Here is a 13693-nt window from a genome sequence, read left to right as displayed (position 1 = left end):
ATTTAATGGAGGTTTTAAAAATTCTGATAAGGTGAGCAGATAGAGACAATTTCCCCTACCTGGGTAGTCAATGCCGAGAAATCAGCAATTTAAAATGATCGCAAAGACAGAGGAGAGGGGTTAGGAGCAGTTTCTTCATGCAGGGAGTTGTTGGAGCACGGAATATGTTACCAGAGGAAGAAACTTTGCATTTTTTTTTAATGGAAAAGTTAGATAAATATTTGAAGCAGAGAAAGATGCAGCGGTATGGGTAAAGGGCGGGGCAGTGGGAATTGGTTTTTGGATTGCTGGGCCGATTGGCCGCCTTCTGTGCTGTAGGCTTCTCTGGTTCTATGCACCTTGAAGTGGAAAATCTTTGCTGCAGTAAGTCCTTGTGAACACTTCTAATAAGAACAGGTAATTGGGTAATTTAAGCATGCAAGTAGCATAAAATCGAGCCTAATTTTGATAACAGCAACAGCAAGAACAGACACACAGTGGTCTCTGTGCTCCACAATAGATGACACACACATCAGCACTAAAAACTTGGCTCTTTCACTATTTACTCCAAACATGACACTGGGTAACGAGGCGATCACACCGACTAAGACGGTCCAAGCTGTGTGGGGGAACAGGAGCTTCTTCCAGCAAATACCCACACGCTTCTCTGATCGCTGCGTGACGCACTCTACAAATGCTGCTTACCAATTCCTCCTTCTCCCACCCGCACCACCATACTCGCACTAAAAGACAGAAAAAAACTGCAACTGCTGGAAATCGGAAACAAACACAGGTAATGCGGAAAAATGCACAGCAAGTCGGTGACTGTCCAAGAAACGAAAAGTTAACAACTTGCATTTATGTAGCGCCTTCAGCGTAAAACGTCCCAAGGCGCTTTTACAGGAGGGCAATCAGACAAAAATCAACACAGGAGACAAAGAAAAAGACATTAGGATCAGCGACCAAAAGCTTGGTCGCAGAGGCAGGTTTTAAGGAGCGAGAGCAAAATACTGCGGATGCTGGAAATCCGAAATAACAACAGAAAACGCTGGAAAAAACTCAGCAGGCCAGGCAGCATCCGTGGAGAGAAAAACAGAGTTAACGTTTCCGGTTGAAACCCTTCATCAGAACTGAGAAAAAAGGCAGGAAATGAAACAGATTAAAAGGCCAGTTTGGGGGCTGGGAAATGGGGATGAAAGAACAAAAGGGAAGCGAAGAGACATTTGGAGGTATTCAAGGCGAGACGAGATGGTAATAAAGAGACAAAAGATGGCTCTAGATGAAGTGTGAAATGCGCTGGCAGAATGAGAGACAGCTGCCATGTGGGAGAGAGAAAAAAAGGGAAAAGGCACAAACCAAAGGTGTGGATAAAAAAATATATAAAAATGTAATAGGGGCCGAGGTTATGGTCTGAAATTGTTGAACTCGATATTGAGTTTTTAAGGAGCGTCTTAAAGGAGAGAGAGTTGGAGAGGCGAAGAGGATTGGCGAGGGAATTCCAGAGCTTAGGGCCTTGACGGCCGTGTTTTCAGCCATCTGTTAAGAACACAAGAAATAGGAGCGCCAGTAGGCCCTTTGAGCCATTCAATGATCACGGCTGATCTTCGATCTTCACTCCACCTTCCCGCACTATGCCCCTATCCCTTGGTTCCCCCGTGGGGCAAAAGGGAAGGGGGATGCACAAGAGTTCAGAGTTGGAGGAGGCGGAATTCTCAGAAGGTTGAAGGGCTGGTGGAGGTTAGAGAGATAGGGAGGGGTGAGGCCATGGAGGGATTTGGACATGGGAGATGAGAATTTTTAAATTGACACGTTGCTGGATCAGGAGCCAATGTAGGTCAGCGAGCACAGGGGTGATGGGCGAGCGGGACTTGGTACAGGTCAGGATACGTGTAGCAGAGTTCTGGATGAGCTCAAGTTTATTCATGTTTCAAGCTCCGCTTACAGTTTTGATGAAGGTCCCCACCCTTAACTTGAAACCAGCTTTTCTCTTAGCAGATGCCGACGTGTCTGTTGTGCATTTCCAGCAATTTTTTCGCTTTTATTTTGTTTAATGTAAGCGCTGAATACAACAAAATACAAGAAGGGAGTAGTTCAAACCTGGCCAACATTTTGTTGAAGAAAAGTTGTCAGATCTTTGAAGTTCGTCAGCGTGTTCAGTATAATCTGAAAGGGAATTGCATGTCACTTATTACTTCAAAAAACAAGTTGATAAGCCTTCCACAATACAGTAGTTCTCATCAGTCTCATGCTCCTTCTGTGATTAAATATAATATTGCACGCCACCAGATTCTAATAAGAGAAATTGTTTAGTCTCAAAGATGCTGTTGGAACTGCTGGTGTTTTGTACCAATCTACGCACAAAGAACTTGCATTTCTATAGTGCCTTTCATGGACTGAGGATGTCCCAAAGTGCTTCAACGCCAGCAAAGTCCGCTTGAGGGGGCAGACGGAGCCTCGGTTTCATGTCTCATCCAAAAGACAGTACCTCCGACAGTGCATCAGTCCCTCAGTACTGCACTGGAGCGTCAGCTTAAGAGTGTATGCGCTCACGTCTCTGGAGCAGGACTTGAACCCACGACCATCTGACTGAAGAGGCGAGATGGCTACCCAATGAGCCAAGGCTGAGGCCTTGTTTGGTGCTGCATACTTTGGTTAGCACTCCTGTTCCTGCATGTTGAATGTAGAGCACAGTGTTTGCTTGCCACAAAAAATGCAGATAGCTCCAGTGATACTGAAATGTAATTTTTTAAAAATCAGTGCGCAAGGCACCCTTGGCCATTTTCATTTCACTCCCAGTAGCAATGTCCAGGGCTTAGCACAGATCTGGGAGCAGGAGCTCTCACGCTCAAATGCTGCAGTGTACAGGGAGAACTACACAGACTTCAACTGGTTAAACAAACACGTTCCTCTCAACAATAGAGTGATACAGCACAGAAGGAGGCCATTTGAAAGAGCTATCCAATTAGGCGCTCTCCCCTGCTCTTTCCCAATGTTCTCTGATTCAAGTAGTGGCTCAGTGGGTAGTACTCTCACCGGAGTCAGAAGGTTGTGGGTTCAAGTCCCCCTCTGGAGACTGGAACACAAAATCTGGGCTGACACTCCAGTGCAGTGCTGAGGGAGTGCTGCACTGTCGGAGGTGCCGTCTTTTGGACGAGACTTCAAACCGAGGTTCCGACTGCGCTCTCAGGTGAATGTAAAAGATCCCATGGCACTATTTCGAAGAAAAGCAGGGAAGCTCTCGCTGGTATAATAGCCAATATTTATCCCTCAACCAATATCACAAAGAGATTATTTGGTCATTATCACATTGCTGTTTGTGGGCCCTTGCCGTGTGCAAATTGGCTACCGCGTTTCCTACATTCTAACAGTGAATACACTTCAAAAGTAACTAATTGGCTGTAAAGCGCTTTGGGATATCCTGAGTTTGTGAAAGGTGCTATATCAATGCAAGTCTTTCTTTTTATTTGTCCAAATCCCTTTTGAAAGTTGCTATTGAATCTGTTCCACCACCCTTTCAGACAGTGCATTCCAGATCATAACTCGCTGCATTAAAAAAAAATTATCTCCGAAGGGGGGAAAACGTACCGTTTCTATTGTCCCATCAGCTTTATATTTTCCTGCTAGGATAAACTGCTGTCTTCCTGTTGACCTGGAACAACAAGTTACACTTGTAAGACAAGCGGGGCTGCAATGCACAGTGAGTGGGCTGTCCTCCATTTGCTGCTGGGCTCCGCCCATACCCCCGCAGATTTTGGGGGCCAGTAATTGTACTGCTTGGAATCGTGGGTCAATGTATGTCTCGTCTGAAGGATGACCGTGCAACCAGCATTCCGCAAATTGCAATGCTTTTCGTCCTATTGCATATGTGCAGACAAATCACTGCAGCAATGAGAACAAGGTTTTGCCACGTTGGTTGTTCAACATAATCCTCAAGGTAAAGTTTGTTATGTACATTGCTACCCTAGGCAAACATGGACAAAATAGTGAAAGAGGAGGTAGTGGAGATACTGGATGAGATAAAAATTGATAGACCGGAGGTACTAGAAAGGCTGGCTGTACTTAAAGTTGATAAGTCACCGGATGGGATGCATCCATCCTAGGATGCTGAGGGAGGTCAAGGGGGAAATCGTGCAGGTACTGGCCATAATCTTCCAATCCTCCTTAGATACAGGGGTGGTGCCAGAGGACTGGAGAATTGCAAATGTTACACTCTTGTTCAAGAAAGGGTGTAAAGATAAACCCAGCAACTACAGGCCTTCTAATTTAGACAGTTAAGGGGCGATTTAATCGAAGTTTTCAAGATATTAAGGGGAACTTATTGTGTGGATGGAGAGAAACTACATCTGCTGGTTGGGGAATCTAGGACTAGGGGGGCCTAGTCCAAAAATTAGAGCCAGGCCTTTCAGGAGTGAAGTAAGGAAACACTTCATGTAAATTCTGGTAGAAGTTTGGAAAACTCTTCCGCAAACAGCAATTAATGCTAGGTCAATTGTTAATTTTAAAGGTGAGATTGATAGATTTTTGTTAATAAGAACACAAGAACATAAGAATTAGGAGCAGGAGTAGGCCATATGGCCCCTCGAGCCTGCTCCGCCATTCAATAAGATCATTGATCTTCTACATCAACTCCACTTTCCCGCCTGATTCCCATATCCCTCGATTCCCCTAGAGTCCAAAAATCTATCTATCTCAGCCTTGAATATTCTCAATGACTCAGTATCCACAGACCTTTGGGGTAGAGAATTCCAAAGATTTACAACCCTCAGTGAAGAAATTCCTCCTCATCTCGGTCTTAAATGGCTGGCCCCTTATCCTGTGGCTATGCCCCCTAGTTCTAGACACTCCAGCCAGGGGAAACAACCACTCAGCATCTACCCTGTCAATCCCCTTCAGAATCTTATATATTTCAATGAGATCACCTCTCATTCTCCTAAACTCCAGAGAGTATAGTCCCAATCTACTCAAAGGTTTTAAGGGATATGGGGCAAAGGCGGGTGTATGAAGTTAGGTCACCGATCAGCCATGATCTCATTGAATGGCGGAAGAGGCTCGAGGGGCTAAACGGCCTGTTCTTATGTTGTATGTAGATAGGAGATACAAGACCGGAGATGAAATACTTGAATTTGTGTAGTATCTCGCCACTTTATCAAAATGTCTGTGCTTTACATTTTGAGTGTTGTTGGCATGTAGGCAAATGTGGCAACCATTGATTGCCAGTAACATCCCACAAATAGCAACAACACAAATGGACAATTCTGCTGGGTTTGTTTGGTGATGTTGGTTGAGGGAGACCAAGAGACCAGCAGAACTCCCTTCTCTTCTTTCAAGCAGCGTCAAGGGATCTAGAACGTCTACCTGAACAGGTATAGATAGCCTGGATCTAATTCTCAATCCAAAAGTCAAACCCCTCCGACAGTGTGACACATTCTCAGTACTCACTGGAGTGCCAGCCTCATTAATGTATCGTGTGGCCTGAACCCACAACCTCTGACATAGAGGGTGGAATGCTACCAACTGAGCCAAGCCGTGATAGCATAAAATATAGAAACACTTGATGACATACTATTGGAAATCACACAAGAAAATAGGGTCACATTTTCCTGAACTACAAAAGAAATTAAAATTCCGTTCCCTCCCTGCCAGGTTAAAACACATTAAACTGATTAAGAATACAGTGGGTCATAGTTGCAGGGGGGGTTATGTTAAATCGCCTCCCCTCGTGAATTGGACTACAACCCTTTTTCTTTTCTTCTTCTCATGACTTAGCCTACGGTTTCCCAATCGGTATTATTTTTATTGCTAATGGTAACTAGTTTATTTTAAATGGGTTACCCTCAGGAGTTAAAATGCTGCCAATCAGACTGTCTGGGCTACCTGTAGAAGTACTGATTATAGCACACCTCACCTCAAGAAATGAAGGAAGGAAAGCCTGAGGGAGACATAGCTAAGTCGCACAGGTTGAATCCCACTTTTCTTTTACTGGAAGGTTTGATCCATATACACTACAGACTTCAGGTACTGGAAATTTGGTCATTTTCCTGGGGCTTAAGGGAGCGTGACAGAAAGTGCGCGCAGCCATTCATTTTACACCTCTGTAATAATGGTAATTTGCTACTCAGGTCTCGGCCATGGCTCAGTTGGCAGCACTTTGACGGGGCCTCAGTTTAACGTCTCATCTGAAAGACGGCACCTCGGACAGTGCAGCACTCCCTCAGCACTGCACTGGGAGCGTCAGCCTAGATTTTGTGCTCAAGACTCTGGAGGGGGGACTCAGACCCACAACCTTTTGACACAGAAGCTGGAGTGCTACCCACTGAGCCACGGCTGAGCAGCAGGTGAATGGCCGATCAGCCTCGCTCGCTCCTGCTGTGCGCAGGTACCATTTTAAATCTCTTCCCCCTCCCGACCCTGCCCATGCTGTGTACTTACAGGGCAACCACCGCTCTTCTCCTGTCCCCAGCACGCCATAATATGTCTGCGATAGCCAATGCGAGACTCTGCGATCGCTGAGCATTGGTCGGCCGCAGTTCCCTGTTTTGGGGGGGGAAGAAAAAAAAACGGCAATTACTCCATAGCAACAAGAACAACTTGCATTTCTATAGCATCTTTAACGTAGTTAAAAATGTCCCAAGGCGCATCACAGGGCCGTTGTCAGACAAAAATTGACACCGAGCCACATAAAGATATTAGAACAGGTGACCAAAAGCTTGGTCAAAGAGGTAGGATTTAAGGAGCGCCTTAAAGGAGAAGAGAGGCGTAGGGAGGGAATTCCGGAGACAAATGGAGCAGGTTGAAGTGCGACGTGGAGCGCAATTAAGAGTGAAACGCTACACGGAGGAAAACAATTTTTTTTTCAAAACTTTACTGAAAGCCAAGGGTATTGAAAATGATCCTTACAAAACTTTCATTCAGTCTTCAAGACCCCATGTGTAGTCTGCACTATCAATGCCGAATGGCATTCTGCTCGAAATAATTTCTCCCTGTGGGGTTTCACAGTTAAACAGCCTACGCTGTTGGCCATCTTTCAAGTTTGGAAGGGGCTGGGGGAGGAATAGACCCAGGTACTGAATGATGGCGAGCTCACATTTCAATTGAAACCGTGCCATCTAAATCTGATCTCGATTTGACAATTTTCAATACCTTCTAGAAACGGAACTTGGGACGCATTACTTGACAACCTATATGATTGTGTTAATGCCAGTGTACCAGTAGTATCTGAGCTTTAGAGCTATAAATATTCCTGTTTAAAATGTATGCACGCACACTTACATGGTCTCACTGCTGCTGCTGGCTACATCCTCGAAAATCAGCTTTTGTAAGAGACAGGCCTGGATTGCAGCCAAAACCCCACAGGGACCACCCTAGAAAGATCAGAGACCAGAACTGTTTACGATGGTAAATCAGATGATACACAGATATCACAGAATCACAGAAACCCCACAGTGCAGATAGAGGCCATTTCGGCCCATCGAGCCTGCACCGACACATATCCCACCCGATCCCCGTAACCCCACGTATTTAATCCCCCTAACACTAAGGGTCAATTTATCATAGCCAAACAACCTAACCCGCACATCTTTGGACTGTGGGAGGAAACCGGAGCACCCGGAGAAAACCCACGCAAACACGGGGAGAATGTGCAAACTCCACACAGACAGTCACCCGAGGCCGGATTCGAACCCGGGTCCCTGGCGCTGTGAGGCAACAGTGCTAACCACTATGCCACCGTGCTACAGTAGCGTAACGTCACACCATACTTGTCTGATAGTTGCAGTATATTACAGCCTTCAGCGTTAAGCTGATTTCAACACCACACTGATGCATATAATGCAAAGGAAAATACATTTATATTCAGGGGTAAGAGAAGGAAAAAAGAACTTGCCCTTCATGACCTCAAGATGTCAGAAAGCACTTCACAGCCAATTACTTTTGAAGTGTAGTCACTGTTGCAATGTAGGAAACGTGGCAGCCAAATTATAAGAACATAAGAATTAGGAGCAGGTCATCCGGCCCCTCGAGCCTGCTCCGCCATTCAATAAGATCATGGCTGATCTTCGACCTCAACTCCACTTACCCACCCGATCCCCATATCCCTCGATTCCCCTAGAATCCAAAAATCTATCGATCTCAGCCTTGAACATAGCCGCAGGGACCAAGTATCAGGCTCTGGTAATAGTGGACATGCTTGAGCAAGTTCAAAGCAGACACCTGGGTCAAGGAGCTCAGATGAGCATGGCATCATAACCCACTGAGTCCCATGATGAATTATTGCTGCCAAAACATCCTACGGCACTGAATATACCTGGTCCTTTTGCAGCAATTTTTTTTGTTGAAACTATGTTCTTGCTCTTAGGGGGGAATTTTATCAATGGGGGTACGTTGGAGGCGGGACTGCTGCTTGTCGGGTTTCAGTCCTGCCCCCAACGACGTCCGGCCAACCCACGCTATTTTCCCTTGATTGACCTGCGGGCTTAGCAGGCCAATTAAGGGGAAGCCAGTTACAGAGAACGTCAACGTATGACGTTTCATCTGTCAAGACAGATGAATTGTCATCGTTTGACAGCTTTGAGAAGCTGTCAAACACTGACAATCGCTGTTCTTTGGTGAGTCCTTGTACTCGAGACTCACCAAACCTCTTTCCTGAGCAGAAATCAGATAGCTGTTGCATCGGAGAATGCAGCAGCCATTGTCATCTCTGCTGTGGAGATGAGGAGCCTCCGCTTCCCCAAGGGTTGAAGCCTGCAGGAAGAAACAACGGTAAGGAAACTTTTTCTAACACTTTTCACTTACCTCTCCACACTTGCACCCATCACCCACCTCTACAGCGCACTTTTCGACCCCTCCGACCCCCGCAGACCCACTGCTCGCCTCGCTGGCCCTGGCGGGGTTTCCCCGACGTCGGGAAGCCCGCACTTGTGTTGGTAGAAGGGGGATAAGCCTCTTAACTGCCTGTTAACAGGCAGTTAAGCGGCTGTAATCCACTTCCTGCCTCGAGGAGATGGGTCCCTGCCTGAGTCGGGGACCCGCCTCCTGGGAAGATGGCACGGAGGCAGGTTCGGTACCCGCTCCCAGTTTCTGCCATTTTCCCAGCAGTCCCGCCTCCAAAGGCTGGCAAAATCGCCCCCTTAGTGTCAGCTCTGACTTGCAATTCACGCAATGTCAATGTGCAATGATGAAATATTACCATAATTTTAACTGGGTATAATTAAGTGATTCTCAGCTCGTCCGACAGCTGGTAAATACGCCAAGTGCTCATTTAAACTGAAGCTCATTATTACTGAAACTGGTTTACTTGTGAGTTTATCAATTTACTTTTTTGATTAGAGCCGTCAACATCAGATTGCACTGATGTTTATTTTATGCTTTTTCCCCCATCAATGAATGACGTATGAGGAGAGATTGGGTCGACTGGGCTTATACTCGCTGGAGTTTAGAAGAATGAGAGGGGATCTCATTGAAACTTATAAAATTCTAACAGGACTAGACAGACTAGATGCAGGAAGGATGTTCCCGATGGCCGGGGAGTCCAGAACCAGGGGTCACAGTCTAAGGATAAGGGGTAAGCCATTTAGGACAGAGATGAGGAGGAAGTTCTTCACCCAGAGAGTGGTGAACCTGTGGAATTCTCTACCACAGAGGGCGGTAGAGGCCAATTCATTAAATATATTCAAGAAAGAGCTGGATATATTTCTTGAGGCTAAAGGGATCAAGGGATATGGAGAGAAGGCAGGGACCGGGTACTGAATTTGGATGATCAGCCATGATCTCATTGAATGGCGGAGCAGGCTCGAGGGGCCAAATGGCCTACTCCTGCTCCTATCTTCTATGTTTCTATGTTAAAGATTCTGACTCCATATTAGTGTCCCCAGCAACTCTCCCAAGTGGCCGAAGCTCATGCGTTCACCCAGTCAATGGGTTATTCAACTACGCAAGGCATCATTTGCCAAGCCCAATCTTATCCTCATCAGGTGTGCGTGACACAAACAAACCAGAGGACACAGATTTAAGGTAATTGGCAAAAGAACCAAGGTGGGGGGGAAGGGAAATGAGGAGAATTTTTTTTGACTACACAGCGTGTTGTGATGATCTGGGATGCGCTGCCTGAAAGGGCGGTGGAAGCAGATTCAACAATAAATGTCAAAAGGGAATTAGATAAATACTCGAAGAGGAAAGATTTGCAGGGCTATGGGGAAAAGGGTTGAAATGGGATTAATTGGTTAGCTCTTTCACAGGCACGATGGGCCAAATGGCAAGCATCATAGAATCACAGCACAGATCGGGGCGACACCCCTGGCTGATTCTCCGTCCCCCCGCCCCCCTCCTAGACCAGAGCTACAGCTGCCAATTGTCCTCACAGCTGAGGTCTGCTAACTCAGTACCGGCTGGGTATTAAACCTGGGACCTTTCTGTGTGTGGCATGGCTCAGTCCCGCTGAACAAATGTAACACTGAGCCACTGTGGGGAAACTAGAAAGAACTTTTAAAAACAACAATTAAAAAAGTCAATCCTGTTCATTTTCGGCTCTCCAGAAAACATTCTGTGCCCCCCACCCTCCTGAGTCACGTGCTGCAAATACGAGCCACAATTCTTTCCAACGACAGGCGTGCATCATCCCGGGATCAAAGTAATTAACTGGGACGCAGTTATCATGCGCGTTGGAACCAAGATAACACTAAACTCTAGTGTGTTATAGATCGGGCTGCCTGAACCCCAACTGTCAAAGCACTTCCTGTCTGCATAGAGATTCTTCTGATGTGAAAAGACCCTTTAATCTGAAAGTCCATGCTCCCTAGAAACATTCCAGAGGGAATTAGATTTTTAAATAAGTAAAGACGTGCAACACCTTTCATGACCTTGGGGCGTCCCAAAAGGGCTTTACAATCAAGGAACTACAGGAAACACTTTTTTTATCCGGCACCGACAGGACCGGCGTGGTGCCGGTTGATCAAAAAGTCCGGATTACAGAGAGGTATACTTACTAAGGTACGAGAGCCCCGTACACGGCCACAGATCCAGGCGTCCCACAGGTGCAGGAACCCCGGTTACACGGCCACAGATCAAAGAACCTCGGTTACACAGCCACTAATATGAAGTAAAACTTAGCTGAACCTACTCCTGAAGTTTGCCGGTTAAGAGAGATTTCCGGTTATTTAGGTGCCGGTAAAAAGAAAGTTTCCTGTACCATATTTATCCTACGTTCGGGCTAATATTTCTTTGCAGTTTGCAGGCGCTTGATTACCTGAAGGACACTGGAATATTGTTTTCAAATGCTACTCGTCCTTACCTGAATGTTTAATGTTATAATCAAAGTAAATTCACAGTAAGTCAGGTTCCATTTATATCGGGAACTGTACCAGTGTTTTGGGGGAAAGCGGATTATCCGTTATTTTCCAATGCAAGTCAAAAAGTTGAGTGTCTTAAATTGTCGATTCTGTTGTTAAAATCGCCAAATAGTCTCAAAGGTCAGAGCAAAATGTAATTAAATGGATGGCCCCCCCTTTTTAGCAACTTCTAGTCAGATGTACATGCACAAACAGGAAGACATCTATACAAGGGCGTACATAGTCATTCTTAGTCATGGTGATGCATTTTGGCAGAAGGAGCAGGGAGAGGCAATATAGACTTAATGGCACAGTTTTAAAGAGTGTGCAGGGACAGAGGGACCTGGGAGTTAATGTGCATAGGTCCCTGAAGGTGGCAGGATATATTGAGAGAGTGGTTAGCAAAGCATATGGGATCTTGGGCTTCATAAATAGAGATATTGAGTACAAAAGTAGAGAAGTTGTGCTGATCCTTTATAAAGCGCTGGTTAAGCCACAGATGGAGTACTGCATCTAGTTCTGGTCACCACACTTTAGGAAGGATGTGAAGGCCCTTGAGAGGGTGCAGAGGAGATTTACCAGAATGGTTCCGGGGATGGGGGATCTTAGCTACAAGGACAGGTTGGAGAAGCTGGATTTGTTTTCATTAGAGCAAAGGAGGTTGAGGGGTGATTTGATAGAGGTGTACAAGATCATGACGGGTTTGGATAGACTAGACGGGGAAAGGCTGTTCCCACTAGTTGATGGTACAAGGACTAGGGGACACAGATTTATGGTTTTGGGCAAGAGATACCGGGGGGGATGTGAGGAAAAACTTGTTTACGCAGCGAGTGGTGAGGACCTGCAACGGAAGTGGTGGAAGTGGAGACACTCAATGTTTTCAAGGGGAGACTGGATAGGCACTCGAGGGAAATAAACTTGCAGGGTTACGGGGATAGAGCGGGGGAATGGGACTGACTGGATTGCTCTACAGAGAGCCGGCACGGACTCGATGGGCCGAATGGCCTCCTCCTGTGCCGTTATGACTCTACGACTCTTCTTTCATCTTTCAAGGCAAAAACCCAGTTACTTCCCGAATCCCAATACCATTCATCGGTCAAAGAAATCCGAACTGTAATTGTTTCTCCCCAGTCCCCGCCCCGCAATAAAACTGAGGCAATCAATATAAATATTTAGCAATGTTTTCTCAGATTAAAAAAAAATATTTGTCTTTTTGGTTCCCACAATGGCTTTCTGAAATTCTAAAACATAATTTTATTTCGGTTCTGACAAGGGTTGAATCAGTTTCATGTGTATCTAATTCGTAAAACAACATGTGGAAAAACATTAATTACACAAAAAAAAGCTGACAGCAGCGCCGACGAATGTATGCTCAGGTCACCCAAAGGAAGGGTTAAACAAACAACTATTCCGAGATATTTTTTAAAAATCACGGTCTGGCACAGTTACTCTGAAAGGCAGAGAAAGTTTCAGCTCCAGCCAGGTTAACAAACTGTAGGCAGCTCGCATGGGAAGTGAGAGCATATTTTTACATGCTCACATGGCAACGGTCAAAAACTCTGCCCTCCTCGCCAGCGCACAACAGGACCAAGTGAAAAGGCCCTCCTCCACTCTGCGTTATTGGGTTCTTCCCAAATAAATAAACCCCGGCTGTGCGTTGTGTCACTCTCTTTAAAGGGGAAATAAAGTTCAAGATAATACTTTGTGTTTGAAAGACAGCCGAGACCATTATTTCTGGTCTCCTCGGCTCCAGGCCACACCCATGATTTGTTTTTGTTTTTTTTGTTTATGGGATCAGGGTGTCGCTGGCAAGGCCAGCATTTATTGCCCATCCCTAATTGCCCTCGAGAAGGTGGTGGTGAGCCGCCTTCTTGAACCGCTGCAGCCCGTGTGGTGATGGTACTCCCACAGTGCCGTTAGGTAGGGAGTTCCAGGATTTTGACCCAGCAACGATGAAGGATCGGCGATATATTTCTAAGTCAGAATGGTGTGAGACTTGGAGAGGGAACTTGGAGGTGGTGATGTTCCCTGCTGCCCTTATCCTTCTAGGTGGAAGAGGTCACGGGTTTGGGAGATGCTGCCGAAGAAGCCTTGGCGAGTTGCTGCAGTGCATCATGTAGATGGTACACACTGCAGCCACGGTGCGCCGGTGGTGGAGGGTGTGAATGTTTAAGGTGGTGGATGGGGCGCCAATCAAGCAGGCTGCTTTGTCCTGGATGGTGTCGAGCTTCTTGAGTGTTGTTGGAGCTGCACTCATTCAGGCAAGTGGAGAGTATTCCATCACACTCCTTACTTGTGCCTTGTAGATGGTGGAAATAGGGAGCAGCTCCATTTGACCTTAAAGGTTGAAGGGGGGGTGGGGGGCGGGGCAGGGCAAGTGCAGCGAGACTTTG

At 46.2% G+C, this 13693-nt stretch overlaps 1 protein-coding gene across 2 annotated transcripts in view; it reads right to left on the bottom strand.

Moving 5' to 3' along the window:
• mindy4 (MINDY lysine 48 deubiquitinase 4) overlaps nucleotides 1-13693 on the bottom strand; it is a 277344-nt gene that overhangs the window by 90150 nt on the left and 173501 nt on the right. For both annotated transcript variants that reach the window (XM_085987410.1, XM_085987411.1), the window contains exons 9-12: nucleotides 7249-7340; nucleotides 6409-6510; nucleotides 3565-3628; nucleotides 2077-2142 (exon numbers count right to left, since the gene is read on the bottom strand). In XM_085987410.1, the coding sequence (XP_085843536.1) occupies nucleotides 2077-2142; nucleotides 3565-3628; nucleotides 6409-6510; nucleotides 7249-7340 (324 nt within the window). The remainder of the gene's footprint in view (nucleotides 1-2076; nucleotides 2143-3564; nucleotides 3629-6408; nucleotides 6511-7248; nucleotides 7341-13693) is intronic.

The sequence above is a fragment of the Somniosus microcephalus genome, chromosome 5, assembly GCF_052327205.1.
Source record: "Somniosus microcephalus isolate GS21.2 chromosome 5, FLI_Smic_1.0, whole genome shotgun sequence".
Lineage (NCBI taxonomy): Eukaryota > Metazoa > Chordata > Chondrichthyes > Squaliformes > Somniosidae > Somniosus > Somniosus microcephalus.
Note: the sequence above shows the minus strand (reverse complement) of the source record. Positions and strands in the feature narration are given on the sequence as shown.